Raw genomic sequence first — 16,640 nt, forward strand, 5'->3', positions numbered from 1 at the left:
ATATTAATAATTAATTTTAAATTTTTTAAATTTAAAATTTAAAAAATTTATAATTAATTAAATAAATCTAATTAAAATCTATAAAAATATTTCTCTTCTTCTTCACATTAGCCTACCTACCTCCAACAATCACACAGAGACCCTCTCTTTCACCATCAGGCCCTCTCTGCCTCCCCACCTCAACCCACTCCTCTTCTATCACAGACATCTAGCTCGTCGGATTCGCCACCGTCGACAAGAACCTCTTCCTTTTCGTGAACCACTGCCCGTAGATCTTCACATCAAGCATCACCACAGGGACTGTGAACAACCACCACATCAACATTTAAGGGACGGTTTTGGTTGCCATGAAGGATGACGATTCAAGAAGCAAGAGCCACGAGATCTATGGTGCGAAAAGATAATTAACCCCTACATGGTGTAAGAACTCGGCCTTTACCATCTTAAAGAAAAATAAGCACCTTAAGATGTAAAGAAGAGAGAGTAATATGAGAATAAAGAGAGCCAGAGACCATGGGAAAAATCGGCGGAGAGTAGTAATCGGTGGCGAGGGCAAAATCGTCATCCAAGAATGCCTCTTTGACTTTGTTCTCAAGTTCCTTCGCCATTCTTGAGACTGCAAAATACACACTTGATCTTAGTCAAAAAGAGTGGTGGAGTACGAATTGTTCTTGAACAATTACAGAAATATAAAAAAAATATTCATTTAATATAAAAAAGACATCCTAATACTTAACAAAAAAAATATCCAGTTATATTTTAGTAAAAATAATTAAATATCTATAAAATTTAAAAAAAATTATGAAATTCTTAAAAAAATAGAAACATTCACATTTACAATACAAAAAAATTCAAAAAATATATAAAAGAACATCTATTTAGTATGAAAAAAAACATTCTAATACTTAATAAAAAAAATATCCATATATATTAATTTATTTTTATTAAGATGGATTTTGAAGTCTAACCCATTAAAAAATTGACAAAATTAAACCCCCTCTTAATTCTCTAGCAGAATTGTTAACATATAAGACCGCTCCCAATGCAAATGAAACAGGAATAGGTTCTTAATTACATGGACGTACAGAGTATTGTTTTTATTTTTAAAATTTAAATTAAATTTTAGTTTAGTTACTAACATTTAAAATGTTTTATATATTTTTTAAATATTTTATTTTGTTATAGTTTTATCGTTTGATTAAAATTAAAATATTTTTTAAAATATTATTACTTTTTTCTATTATTATCTTCTTGTTTCTTGTCACTTTTATTATCAAATCATTACAAATATTATATTATATCATTATCATCATAATTACATTTGTTGCTATAATTTAATATCTAGAAGAAGATGGTAATCGAAAAAATGAGTAATTTTAGAAGAAAAAAATATATTAACAAAAAAATTAAATAAGATGAAAGAAGATTTTTTGGACAAAAATAAAACGTTTTAAAATTGAAATATTAAATATAAAATATAAAATAAAAGTTTAACTTAAATATTAAAAATTAAAAAAAGATTTTATCCTAATTTTTTTAATAAAGTAGGTATCATAAAGAAAGTCACAAACACTTACTCCTAGTTGATTATTGTGAATCACAATTTCACAAAGATGGTGTGCAAGTATATTTTTAATTGAGCTCTTAGTAATTGACTTTAAAAATACGAATTTTTTTTTAAACTTAAGTAAGTATTTAAAATTTGAATTATATTTATATATGTAAAAATCTATTAATTAGTGACAAATCTTAGGAATAGCGATAAATTTTTAGATAGAGCTTATATCTGCAGCAAATTATTGAGAGATACTGTAAGAAAAAAAACTAAAAAAAAAATCAACCACACCATGTAAAGCAAAAAACTAGATTCATCATCATCATGATTATCACTTCACTTCAAACTTGATCATAAGGATTGAACTGAACAACTAAAACCTAATTGGAAATGCATTCCATTATATATTATTTCCTCAACGTTGTATTCTTTCACCATTAAAAAAACGTCTGAGTTTTCAAGCTTTAAGAATAACGTTAGATACAACCCAATAGTTTTAGAAGATTATTTTTGAAAGTTGATGAATAGGAAAATAATAATAAAGAATCTCCTTTTTATTATTTGTGGTTTAGTGCAAAATCTAAGTATTCTCGGTCATTGTCACCTTTAATATGAAAAAAGAAAAAGTTTTTCACTCTCAATAATTCGGAAAACACTGTTCAAATAATAGGGAAGGGGAACAGAGGATAAATAAGAGAGATAATAGGAAGCACAAAACAATTACCTTATAAACTCTCTTATATATTAATATCCACCGATTTGAATGGTTTAAAGTTGAAACTTTTCACGTGATGAATCTGCACCTCCTAAATGAACTGTAAAGTAGTTAAAAGATAACTCACCAAATAAACCCACAAGTTTAGTCTCAGCTCTCAACTAAAATGCGAGTACCTTGTGCGTATGATGCGTAACAGACCTCTTTCATGCATGATGTCATATATAGTTATAATTAGACATTAGAGAAAATATGTTTCAGTGATATTTTAATGACACTTTTGTTCTTTCTATTTATAAAATATATATTTTTTTTATTGTAAACTTAAACTAAGTTAATTTTTAGCTCATTCAATTTGATTAAAAAATCTGTAACAATATGTATATGAGAATTATGATACAAGTAAAATAAGTTATAAACTTATAACCAAGATTTAGAGTTTATGATGAAAAAAAATAAATAAATATCATCTCAAAGTGCCACTATCAAAATCATATATACCAGAACTTAAAAAATATGAGAATTATGGTAAAAGTATAAATAACAACAACAACCACAATAAAAATAAAAACAAAAACAAAGCCTTATCCTACTAGGTGGAGTAGCTATATGAATTAAATGACGTCATTAAATTCTATCATGTATAATGTCTACAAAAAGACCATTTACATGTAGATCTCGTTTGATCACCTCATGATAGTTTTCTTAGGTCTTTTTCTACCTTTTACCTTTTGTCTATCTTCAATCTCATCCACCCTCCTGATTGACTGCTCTGTCAGGCTTCTTTTCACATGTCCAAACTACTTGTGACGCGATTCTACCATCTTTATCACAATAGGTGCTACTTCAACTCTTTTTTTTTTATATCTTCGTTCCTTATTCTATCCAATCGCGTATGACCACTCATTTATCTCAACATCTTCGTCTCTATCCCACTTAACTTATATTTGTGCTCCTTTTTTGCCACCTAATATACACTCTATACCATAAAACATAGCCGGTAGAATTTATCTTTAAATTTTAAATGCACAATTTTATCACATATAAAATCAGACATATTCCGTCATTTTAACCGATCTGTTTGAATTCTATGATTTATATTATGTTTAATCTCTATAAAAATATAAACAGCAAGACTTGAAAATAATTATGGTGATTTTATAAAATCGGAATAACTATGGTGTCGTTTTTAAAAGATATATATATATATATATATATATATATATATTAGCAATTGCATGAATTACAAACATTTTACTTTATTAATAGTATACCATTCAACTACGCTAACCAAAAGTTATCAGAAAATAAAATTTGTCCTCCGCATAAGAATGGAAAAAAATTTTCAATAATCTTTTAGGGACAATAAATAATCCAGTACCTAATGGATTGGATCTTGACTTTTTTCCTCTATCTTAGTTAATGAGAATTTTAAAAGTTCGGAGAGATTATTGATGAAGGGGAAGGGGAACTAAGAAAAATCATTACTCTTAGGTGTTAGCATGGGCCATCGTCTACCATTATATATAATTCTATTGGATTTGGATTTTTTAAAATTTGAATTTTATTTTAGAAAGTAAAGTGTAATTTTTTATCATTTATTTTATAGGTAGGACCAAAAATAAATATAAAAGAAAAATTATTTAAAGGTAGAAGATCATATTTTATTCTCTAAAATAAAATTTAAATTTTAGAAGATTTAAATCCAACTCTAAATAATAACTGTGGTTAATTATACTTTCGTAAAAGTTATAAAAAGGTTATTGATTATTAGGGGAATGTTGTGCATATTTCAATGACTAATGTGGCGCGGAAGTTATTGATTAGATTAATAGTAAAATTAGTTTTTGAAAGATGATATATTTTTTAAATTTGTCTCTAATTCTTTTTTTAATCAAATTAATTTTTTACAGATTCTAAATTAATCTTATTTATCATTTAGTAATTTTATTAATAATTTTTGTCAACAATTGACTATATAAAACATTGATTGATAATATACATAATGCTTGACATGTCTAATTAAATGTTAATTAGATACATTTATGAAAATTTATTAATTTTGTCCTTTTTTTTCAATTACATAAACTATATTCACAATATATGACCTAGCGACTAAATTGATAGATTTTCATAAACATATTTGATCAGCGTTTAGTTGGATATGTTAGGTATCATGTATACTTTCAGTTAATCTTTTACATCGTCAATCGTTGACAAAAATTATTAGGTGAATTCTATTGTACCCTCTCTAAAATAAAGGATAAATTACCCTTGTGATATATATATTGAAAGTGATTCACCAGATGATTTTTATGAAGTGGAAGATATCTTTATGAATGCAATTGATGCACTTGAAGGTAGATGAGAGCTTATGGTTCGTGATGACAGAAATCATAAAGACATTTGAAAAGATTCTTCAAATCCTCAAGTCATAAACACAGTTAAAGACATTGTTGTTGATGATGTCAAATACAAGTTTTAAGGAATGATATATTTAGTTTCTCATGAGATTAAAGACATTGTTGTCAATGAGGTGGAGATCAAGTCAAATTCAATTGCAGACAATAGGATTTGCAAGATGAGGTGATAATTATGCACAAGAATTTAATCACTTTTATGGGACAAAAGTTTTGCGGATAGTGAATTTCGAAAATGTTATCACCATACAGAAGAGGGTGGAGGAGGCGCAGTGAGTGTACGCTGCGGTTGGGAAGGAGTGACGCTTATGTAGCAGAGATTCTCCGTACTTTAGTAGCACAAATGTTGCCACATATAACGAGTTGAATACGTACTTGCACCTTATTGATGGGTTTGTGAGTTCATCGCAAAGAAATTTCTTCGGTGGTGATAGCCACCACCATCACCATAGACTGGCGGTACTAAACTAAATTTAAATAATTACAAAAGAAAAAGAAAAGTAGAGAATATATACCTAATTATTATGGTTAACATTCAACTTAATTATAATTATAAGCACTATATATATCAGGGGGTAATTTATCCTTTATTTTAGAGAGGGTATAGTAGCATTTACCAAATTATTAATGGAGTCACCAAAAGGCAAATATGATTAATTCATAATTTTTGAAGGACCAATTTGATTGAAAAAAAAAATTAGAGACAAATTTAAAAAATAACCTATTTTTCAGAGACTAATTTAACTATTAATCTTTATTGATTATTAGAAAAATATTGTGCATATTTTAATAAATAATGTAGCCGTGAATCTACTACTGATATAAATTTAGAAACCAATAATTGATAATTTGAGGGAAGAAGTTCAATCTATGAAAATTAAGATTTCGAACAAAATTAAGAAGTTAGTTTTTATAAAATTTATGTTCAATAATTTTTTTATTTACTATTTTAGTCTTTATAAAATATCCAATGCAGAGGCAGAAAGTTTTTTTAACAAAGGAGAGATTCCTTTGGAAAATCTAGAATTATTCTAGTTAAGTGAAAAACAGTACAAGCACCTAAAAACATGGAGGCCTAGGGATGGGTGATACAGTTTTTTTGGAATATGATTTTTCTGTTTAAGTGGGGTAGCAATTCTTTAAAAGAGATTGTCCATTTTTTAAAAAAAAAAGTCCATTTATATAATAACTTGAATCCTAATTAGATATTATCAACTTAGATATTATCTATTACAGAAGTTATAGAAAAACATTTGTCAACTACAAATAAAAAAATAAAGGTATAAAAAAAGATAATTACCAGAATATCTATAGAACTAGAAGATAGGAGGCGTATTAGATTTTAAGAGGATATTTGGTCATAATGTCGTGATTTAAAGGCCACTTTTTTAAAGTTTTTCTTGATTTTAAATAAAAAAAAATTTGTCACAAAATAATGTGAATTTTGAGATGGAATAGAATAGATGTGAAACGTTCAATATAATGGAAGCGAAAATTCTTTCAATAAAAATTGGAACAGCTAAATCGATTTCATGTTGCTTTATAATTAGCCAAGTTGATGAGAGATAAAGAAGATATTGTGTGAAAATTTGGCAAAAACAGGTGTTTTTATTACTTATTTTTTTGTGCAGATTTTACTAATAGAAACAATTTCAAAAGACACTAAAGTTATTTAGAGGAAATTTGTTCTTCCATGAGTTAAATTATTTGTTTAGTTTGTATTAGTGGATAGAGCTAATATGAAAGATATGTTGTATAAATTAGGTGTTATTGGTTAAAATAATGATGTTTGTATGCTGTGAAGAAAGGATATTAAAAGTGTATATCATATAATTGTTGCTTGTGAGTTAACTTGACACGTATGGTGTGTATGGTGTGTTTGGATCTATGATGCAAGTTGCTTTTGAATCATCTAGACAATTTAAAGTAATATTTTAAAAGCTGAATATATGGGATAATAAAAAAAGAAGACTAGAAGAAGTGGTTGACAGATTTTTTTTCTATCATATAGTGTTTGGGATAAAAATGAATTAAATGATCTTTCAAAGTAAATCTCAAATATTGTAAAAGTTATTGATGCATCGATTTAAAACTATAAGGAGTGAATTGTTGTCGAATAGTAGTTGATGACAATATTAGAGATGACATAGAAGTTGGTGTTGTATTTTATTTTTTTTATATTTTTTGTATTATTCTTTCTTATTTATTTTATTTTAGTATGTTGAGCTTCTTTGTTTAAAAAAAAAATCTAATAAAAAATAAAATAACAAAAAATATTCCTTGATCAAAATTTGTGCAAAAGAATTCCTGTTATTTGTATAGCCATATCCTAAATACTTACATTATATTGTAGCCTTGTAGGTGTAAAAAGAATTAAAAAAGGAATATAGAAAAGAGATGGCAAAAATTTAATTACAAATATGATCATTTTTGTTTTATTATCCAATTCTTAGAATAAATGGTCAAATTCATTCTTGAAAAATCATTCACTCTTTAAATTGGTCTTTAAAACATTTTTTCAATCAAATTTGTCCTTCATAATATTTAAGTTAGTTCATTAGTCCTTTTGTTACTTCTGTTGCTCATGGCGTCATAGTTTGTTAATATGATACGTTAAGTGACATAACAACATACACCTGACAATCTTAATTGACTACTAAGATGATAAATTTACGAAATTAGATCAAATTAATTCCAAATTAAGAGATTTCAATGCTTTAAGGTCCTTTAACTTGAAATTGATTTGATCTAATTGCAAAAAACTTATCATATTAACAATTAATTAAGACTGTCACGTGGGTGTTGTAGTCAGTATGGGATCACTTAACGTGTCATATTAGCAAATTTTGACACTGTCAGTAATGAAAGTGACAGAAAGATTAATATAACTAAGTTAAAATCTTTGAAGAGTTATTTTAATTAAAAAAAAGTTTTGGAGACCAATTTAAAAAATAAGTAATCTTTTAAGAGTTAATACTCAAATTGGCCCCTGAAATTTGACCCCCGACTCAATTTAGCCCTTTTGGTTTCAATTGACTCAAATTGTACCTTGAAATTTTGACCCGCGCCTCAAATTGGCCCTTCTGGCGTTTTCCGTCACCGGAAAGCTGAGCTGTCAATTTTCGTTGACACCTGGCACCCTTGCAGTTAGATGACATGGCAAAATGTTTGAAGGCATCAATTTAACCCCTAAAAATTTTAAATAAAACCTAGAAGTCCAAATTTCCCCAAATCGCAAGAGTGTCTCGAAGAGTTGAGAAGAATGTTGGGAAGCAGCAGCCAAGGCTCAGGTAGCTCTAGTAGAGCTCGTTCGCATGGTGGGTGGGTGAAGAATGCACACCGTGACAGAGGTGACAGAGGTGGAAAGGTTCCGCATTGGTGCGGTTGTGGGTTGCGTCCTATTCTTCGATGGTCTGGGACAGATTCCAATCCAGAAAGACCATTCTATGGATGTTCTAACTATAATGTAAGTTGGTTAAATTGTTGCAAGCTGATTGTGTGTCTTATTTCTCAAATGCTTGTTGGTTTTGTAGTTGTTCTTCCTCTCAATTTTTTTTTTCTTTTGGATTTTTGGTGTTGTAGACTACTGGTAAGAGATGGTGTGGCTTTTTTAAATGGGCAGATGTTGAAGAAGAAGAAGCCATAGTTGGCAGAAATGAAAGTTCAGTTAGTGAAGACCATTGGAAAATATCTCTGGGATGGAAAATTAGTGCAGTTAAAGCTGAAATTAGAATATTAAAAATGTGGAATATTATGTTGTCTGTGTTTGTTATTATTTTTGGAATTGTGATTGTAGCTTATGGATTAGGTGGGATGAAATATATGTAACTATGATGTTAGTTATGTGAATGAAGCATTGTTATGTATTTAATGACAAAATAGAAATGAAATTTTATGTTCTCTTGGTAATGATATATCTTGTAAAAATTCTTTAAAAGTGAGATTATACAAAAGATGAGGTATAACTTATGACCAAATAAGTATCAGAAGAGCATAGTTTATTCAAATTGGTCAAGCTGTTTTGAGTCTGTATATGAAGACAAATCAAGAGCTGGCTCTGATAATGATATATGTAGTATGCACTTCCATTAGTTACAAAAGAAAATCTAATAGAACCTTTTGTGGTTCTTGCACTTGACAGAGGATCCAGAAATAAGTAATTCATTAAGTAATTCAAAGTCATTAATCATTGTCAATATCACAGCATTAGCAATAGCAGTATCTGTATCATATTTCAAATACCCTAAATAACATAGTTTCAAATATCCTAAACCAAAACAGATTACTCTACATAACATAGTAACAAAATATCAAATGAGCATAGTTTGATCAAATGCTCTTTACAAAATATGTTCTACACAACTTCCAATCAACATTGCAAATCGTTTTCTATTTTGTTGTTGGTGGTTTGAAGCCCGGGGTGGGGACGAATGTCATAAACTCTGCCAAGCGTGCAGCTGTCCCAGAACTTGCTCCTTGCATTGGGTCCACATTGAAAATTTTTTTCCTCTTCGATTGCAGCTTGTCAGGCCTTGTGACCTGTTGTGGAGGTGGAGGTGGGTCTGATGGAGGGACCTGTTGAAATTGTTAACAGAATTAGTGACCAATACAGTCCAATAAAAACCAGTCAATATATTATTAAAATAGTATCAATCAATTGGATCTACCCAACATTTACTCATGTATTATAAACCAATACAAACCAGTTAACAGTTAATCAAATATTAGAAACCAATCACTACCTGTTCCTGATTTTCTGGTTGTGAGTAAGTGGGTTGGATGAGATCAATCTCTGAAGCATTTGCATCATCAACACCTTCCCCTGGTGCTAATGGAGCATTTTCATTAATCTCAGCAACTTGAGTGTTACTAGTAGCAGCATTTGCTGGATCTCTAGTCTCTCCAGCCTTAGAACCTTTTTCTTTTGCAACTACAGCCGCTGCTGCACTAACAAGGGCACTAGCAAGGTCATCAGCTTTCCTATGAGAGCAACTTCTCTTTGTATGCCCTCTCGTACCACAGTAAGTACATGTGAATTCTTTGTATTTCCTCTTCAACTTGGTTTCAATTTTTGACTACTTAACACTAGATGGCTCTTCATCACCATCTTAAAAAAATGACAAGAAAATAAAAGGGCAAATATTTTTCACAACTGATTGCCAAAATAGAACAAAGAAATTAAAATCTTCACACAATCAATTACATAACTAACCGTCACAAGTGTCTGAAATACCTAAACATGAAGGATTATGCTTTTTACAAGGATAATTAATGGCAGAGTAATTCAGACACCAGAAGCAAAAAAAATCTATTTCATTTCCCATTTAACAGCTTAAGAGAAGGGTTCTTGATAAATAAAATAGACTACACTTTAATCATTAAGTCATTCATTCCCTCAAAGATTCCAACTAGTAATCACACCTTCAAAGTTCATGTATTAAAATAGGATTTTTTTATCAAAATTATATTCTTGTTATGATCATTACATAATGCAGTACTCCCTTTCCACTATATTCGTACTCTTGCAAATAATAGTACAAGAAAACACATGAAAGCAAACTTGTCAGGTGTGTTCATTAGTAGTGGGATATGAAGGAGTAAAATTGTTATTTTAAAGGAAGGGTTCTTGATAAATAAAATAGACTCCACTTTAATCAGTAAGTCATTCCTTCCCTCAAAGATTCCAACTAGTAATCACACCTTTAAAGTTCATGTATAAAAATAGGATTTTTTAATCAAAATTATATTCTTGTTATGATCATTACATAATGCAGTACTCTCTTTACACTATATCAGTACTCTTGTAAACAATAGTACAAGAAGAAACAAGGAAACACATGAAAGCAAACTTGTCAGGTGTGTTCATTAGTAGTGGGATATGAAGGAGTAAATTTGTTACTTTAAAATAGAATATGAAGAATCAAAGACCGCTCAAATGGACAAAGAACTGAACGATTCAGTTGATCACAGTCACACACATGCAAAAAAATTAAACCCTAACAAACAAAAACTCTATTATCATCAACAACCATAATCAACCACATTCTCCCAAAGTTATACTGATGAAGTGGACTGAAAAAATTGAAAACAACCCACAACCAACATTTTGAGAAAAAACAGAACATGAAAGTTGAGAGCAGCGTTTTTGTTACTAACCTGTTTTTTAAAAGATGACTCCCAGTTAATTAATCTTCACAATGGAGAGCGAACCAAGTAAGAAAATTTTCAAACCTCCATTACTGAGACACCCATGGTGCTTCTCTGAAGGGAAGGGAAGTATACGACGGGAAGAGAAGGAAGAGAAAGGGTCAATTGGGTTTCACTTCAAAAGTGGTTACTGTTTAGATTTCATTTAACCCCTTTTTTCATGTCAACGACGTCGTTCTAAGCATTTCGGCGCCAATAGTAAAACGGCGTCGTTTTGATACTGCCAGGTGTCATTTAAAATTGCCAGGTCAGCTCTCCGGTGACGGAAAACATAAGAAGGGCCAATTTGAGGTGCGGGTCAAAATTTCAGGATACAATTTGAGTCAATTGAAACCAAAAGGGCTAAATTGAGTCGGGGTCAAATTTCAGGGACCAATTTGAGTATTAATTCAATCTTTTAAAGACAAATTTAACCATTTACTGTTATTTTTGTCTTTTTTTGGAGGAGTCAATTTTATTTTTGCACCATCTATTTTTTTTTTTTGGAAAAAGATCACCCGAGTCTTAACATGACTCATAAAAAGTGAACTTTTCAGAAAAAGTTGAAAAAAGATCACTCCAGCCTTAACATGACTCTTAAAAGTGAACCTTTTAGAGAGAATTAAAAAAAGATCACTTCAGCCTTAATCGATAATTTATTGGTTGAATCGATAGAATCAGTCTCACGTAAATAAAAAATATAAAATTAAAAATTAAAATACATATATTTATTAATATTTTAATATATAACAATTTAAAATGTTTAATATTTATTTTAATAATTATATAAATTCTAATAAAATAAATATATAAAATTATAATAAAAAATATTAATAATAAAAATAAAATATAATATTATTATTAAAAAATAAAATTAATATTTAATATAACTTAAATTTGAATTAATTAAATTATATATAAATTATAATATAATATGAGTTTTTATATAATATATATTATATGAACAAATATATATAACAAATTTTATTTTAAGTTGCACTAAGTATTGAATATATAAAATTATAAACACACTATGTAATAAGATGATAGTTGGCCTAGTGGTGGAGTCATGTCCATGCATTGCTGAGGTCCAAGGTTTGGCACCTTGTAGCATTTTTGTAAAATAGTTGTGGTTCTCATCAGTTCAAATGAGTTTGACTGATTTTTTATTTTAAACAGTTAAGGACATTAAACCGAACTGAATAAAGATTCAATTTTTCGATTGAATTGACTGGTTCGATTTGGTTTTTATAATTATGAGTGCGAGAGAGAGACCCCGAATGCCACAACATTGCGCCACACCTCTTGCTGTGCTGTTGGACTCTCCACGTTGAACTCCTCTTGTCGTCAACCCCTTCTAGCTGATCTTGTTGCCACGCATGCTAGACCTTTTCGCCATCTCTATGCTTTCTGTGCTACATTCTGTTTGGTTTCATAATTTGTCATTTCTGCAGGCTGTTCGAAAGAGCAGCACCGTCGTTCATGTGTTACATTATGTTTGGTTTTATAAGTTTTTCCCTTGCAACTCGTCGTCCCACGATATCGCACCCTCCTCCTCCTCTTTCTCCTCTTCTTCCTCCAAAGTTTTGAATTATTATTTTTCTTCTTCTTTTACGTTTTGGATGATTCTTTTCACTAGTTTTGAATGTTACTTTCTCCTAGATTTCGGAGATATTTTTGTTATATGTTTTGGATTTTTTTCTTAAGTTTTGGATATTTCTTATGTTTGGGTTTTGGGTTTTTTTTTTTTTACTAATTTTAGATGTTTCTTTTCTTAATGTTTGGATGTTCTTTTTTTAAATATTTTTTTATGTCTCGTTTTGTTAGGTTTTAGATTTTTTTAATGATTTTAGATATATTTTTTGTTAGGTTTTGAATGTTTCTTTTTGTTACGTTTCGGATATTTTTTTTGTTTTTTTGTGATTTTTTTTTACTGAAAGTGAAATTAGGGTGATTCTTAAGTTATGGTGCTGTTTTTTTCCTTAATAGACATCTTTTGTTTATTAATTAACTGCACCCCTAGTTGGTTACCTAATAGAGTTGGTGTATGTATATATATATATACATACATATATATATACATACATATATATATATATATATATATATATATATATATATATATATATATGTGTGTGTGTATTTTAAGAATTTAATTTTAAGAATTTAATTTTGATATATTGTTAGTGTAAAGTAGTTCTACACGTGTATTCAATTACGTCACGCCACATTAGTAAAAATAAGGGTTAAATACTTTTTTCGTCCCTAAGGTCTTAGGTCAAAATCAAAATCGTCCCCGACCTTTTTTTCTTATTAAAATCATTTTCAACGTTACAACCTAAAAAACCCCAATTCTTCTTCTCTCCTTCAGCAACAGCAACAACTAAATTCAGCAACAACAGTTTTTCTTCTCTTTTTCAGCAGCAACAACAACAAATTTAGCAAATTCAACAATAGCAAATTCAGCAGCGACAACAACCACAAAATAAATCACTAAAAATTTTAAATTTGGCAACAGTTCAACAATCATCAATCGCACTTCAAATCCAAAATCAGCAACCACAAAAATTTAAAAAATTTAAAAAAATGATGTTTATGTTCTTCAAAAAAAAAGGAAGAACGAAAAAAAGAGGAACGAAAATGAACCCAAAACCCCCCTAAAACAGTAAAACACCACCACTTTACAGTTGAAGTAGGAGGAACGATTGGGGGGTTCGGAGCATCCGATGAACTGAAATGGGTTGGGGGAATTTGTCCTTGCTGTAGGTCCTTCACCACTCGCTTCAGCTCCATCAGCGCCTCTTTCTTCTTCTTTGCCTTCGCCTCATTCAGCAAATCCGCGAGCTTCTCTGTTTTCTGCTCTAACCGGTTCTCCCTGTTGAAGTTGCGGCGGAGCTGGAACCATGTCGTCGTCGTGGTGCGGAAGGTAACCGTAGCGTGAGGTGCCGTAGCTAAGGGAAGAGTTTGTAGCTTCTGAAGGAAGTGAGGGAGTATGGCGTAGAAAGAGAGATGGAGCAGATTCAGCGAAGCTCTATACGCACTCTTCTCTGTGACTCTTGCTACAATTTTTCTGCTCTATTCTACGAAATCCTCTGTTCTCTACCATAATTGTGATTGAAAAAGTCACCACCTTTCTCTTCCAACCGTACATGAGAGAGGTACCCTTGAAGGATTCACTACTTGCCCTTCCGTTTAGGAGCTTTTAACCATTCTGGAATTTGAAGATATTGAAAAAAAAGGCTCTACTTTATGGTGGTGGTGGTAGTGGTGGTGATGGAAGAGGAGGGAAAAAGAATTCTGTTGATGATTTTATGGAGTGTTAATGAGAATGTTAACGAGGAAGGGAAGGTTAATGGAAAGTGATGATCATGGTGGGATGAGGTTTAATTTTTTTTGTTAAGGGGAAGGGGATGGGGGTGATGATCATGGTGGGATGGGGTTTAATTTTTTTTGTTAAGGAGATGGGGATGAGGATTGGGATGGGCCGATGGAGTGGGGTGTGGTGGGGTTGGGTTATGTTTTTATTTTTTAATATGTTTTTTATTTTTCTTATTAATAGTTAAGGGTAATTTGGTTAAAAAATAAAATTGAGATAAAAAAAGGACAATTTTATAACATTTTGTAATGTTAGGAATGATTTTAATAAGAAAAAAAGATTAGGGACGATTTTGATTTTGAGCTTAGACGTTAAGGACAAAAAAAAAATATTTAACCCTAAAAATAACTACCTTTTACATTAACCACATGAATGATCATCTAAAAAATCAAATGTAATTATATAAAATATTTTATAATATCAATCCATTAAAATTAAACTCATATTTTAAATGTACAAATTATTTAGTTTTTTTTTTTAAAAACACAAGTTGGTTTTATTTGAAACAATCATCCTTTTTGCACGACCCTTTACCCAACATCGATAGTGATAATACTAAAACCTGTTCTTGACATCATTCTCCCAAAGCTGAAAAACCCATGACCCATCTAGCTTGCATTAATCATTTCAAACACACTCCTCTTTTTCTTTGATTCCCTAGCAAGACGCTTGCATCCTTATTTCTTCATTTACAAAACTAGCAAACCTCAGAAAATTCCACACCAATCAAATCCCCTTCTACATTATTACATGACAGTTGACAGAGCCATAAATCATTAAATCTCAACTATTAGAATTCCCTTAAAAACCTCCAAACCCATCAAGGCATCAAAACAATGCTAGATCCAGCCGCTGAATTGGTGCCACCACCATCTTCACCCACCAACTCTTCCATTTCCTCTTCTGATCTTGACACTGAGGTACTTAACATTTTCAATTTTGTATCCACATCCACGTTCATATCTTCATCATCGTCATCATACTGCAAAATGAAAAAAAAAAAACAAAAAAACAAAAAACAAAAAACTCACAACTTGAATTCTCAGATTGCTTAAAAATCTTATCCTTTCTACACCCCATGTTTACAAATTTCATAAATTTCTCAACTTTATCATGAATTAATTTGAAAGTTTTTTTTTTCTTTTTGCCGGGGTTTTGAATGATAGTCCACAGGGTCGTTTTTTCATGATAGAAGCACCACATTGGGTACTCTAATGGGAGTGAGCTTCCCAGCCATTGCATTCAGAGCTCCGTCGCAGCACCGCCGCGAATCGCCGGCGGAAGCAGCAGCGGGATCGAGGCGAGCCGCCGCAGCCGCGTCCAAGAAGAAGAAGAAGACAGCGAATGCTTCAGCTGCCGCGGTGGCGGAACGGCGGAGGAGGTGGTGGCAGCTCTGCAGGGACGGCGACTCCGGCCCAGCGTCGCTCGGAGATTTTCTTGAGGTGGAGCGGAGGTTCGGCGATGTTGAATTCTACGGCGCGGCGGCGGAGCTTGAGGGGATAGTGGCACCAGCCGGTGGCGGCCAGCAGAGAAACGGAGGGAGGGTTCTGTTTGCCGACGGTAGGGTTCTTCCGCCGGAGGCTAACGTCGACGACGATGGCGCAGCGGTGGCTGCGGGGAGTCTGTGCAATAGGTTTCCAGTTTCGCTGGCCGGGATCTGTAGCGGCGGCGCAGGATAAGGATCAAATCATCAAAGGCCTTTAATTTTATTTTATTGTTAATAAAATTACTTCCTCTTCTTTTAAATTATTTTTGGTGGGGATTGTTTGGTTGTTGGCTAATTGGTGTAGAGATTATTTTTGCCTGTGGTTTACGTGCAAAAAAGCATGTTTCTGCTTTTGGGAAATTTTTTCTTTATCTACTTTTCATGTTACCATGTATATCTCAATGTTACTACACATACATAAAGTGGTCGACCTTCTTGTCATTTATTTTTTTAATTGACAATGCTCTACAACTAAGTTAATTATTCAACTAAATTTTATCGGTATAATTTAATTTACATTCACGCGTCACTATTTTCAGTTAACTAAACTCTTCACTATATATAACTGCTTTTTTTTTTTTTGCATATTTTATTTTTTTTCCAATATTTTCTGTATTTTTTGCGTTTATTTCATTCTCTTCTTTTTCTTTGTTCTCTGCATTTTATTTGTTCTCTATGGTCTGTTCATTCATGATTAATTTTGTTTGATTTGATTTAAAGATTTAGATCAATTTTTTTTAAATCAAGCAGTAAAATCAGATTTAATTAGGTATTTCATTTTCGAAAACGATGAATGATGCAAGTTTAGACTGTCAGTTGAATCAAAGCTAATTGGATTATTATTTTGAATTGATTCAGATGGATGAGGTTTGGTTTGAACTTAATTAATGGAGTTTGTTAAT

General features: G+C 31.0%; 1 protein-coding gene across 1 annotated transcript; it reads left to right on the forward strand.

Moving 5' to 3' along the window:
- The first annotated feature begins 14,879 nt into the window (after positions 1–14,879).
- Positions 14,880–16,158, forward strand: LOC130983022 (uncharacterized protein At3g17950-like). The gene is made up of 2 exons (XM_057907189.1): positions 14,880–15,172; positions 15,419–16,158. The coding sequence occupies exons 1-2, from the start codon at positions 15,089–15,091 to the stop codon at positions 15,929–15,931; spliced, it is 597 nt and encodes a 198-aa protein (XP_057763172.1). The 5' UTR covers positions 14,880–15,088; the 3' UTR covers positions 15,932–16,158.
- Positions 16,159–16,640: the final 482 nt, after the last annotated feature.

This window comes from Arachis stenosperma, chromosome 5 (assembly GCF_014773155.1).
Source record: "Arachis stenosperma cultivar V10309 chromosome 5, arast.V10309.gnm1.PFL2, whole genome shotgun sequence".
NCBI lineage: Eukaryota > Viridiplantae > Streptophyta > Magnoliopsida > Fabales > Fabaceae > Arachis > Arachis stenosperma.

Bases quoted from the DNA above. Each gene is read 5' to 3' on its own strand.
- LOC130983022 (XM_057907189.1), top strand. From the start codon at position 15,089: ATGCTAGATCCAGCCGCTGAATTGGTGCCACCACCATCTTCACCCACC. The intron at 15,173-15,418 runs GTACTTAACATT...TTTGAATGATAG, and splicing joins CTTCTGATCTTGACACTGAG to TCCACAGGGTCGTTTTTTCA.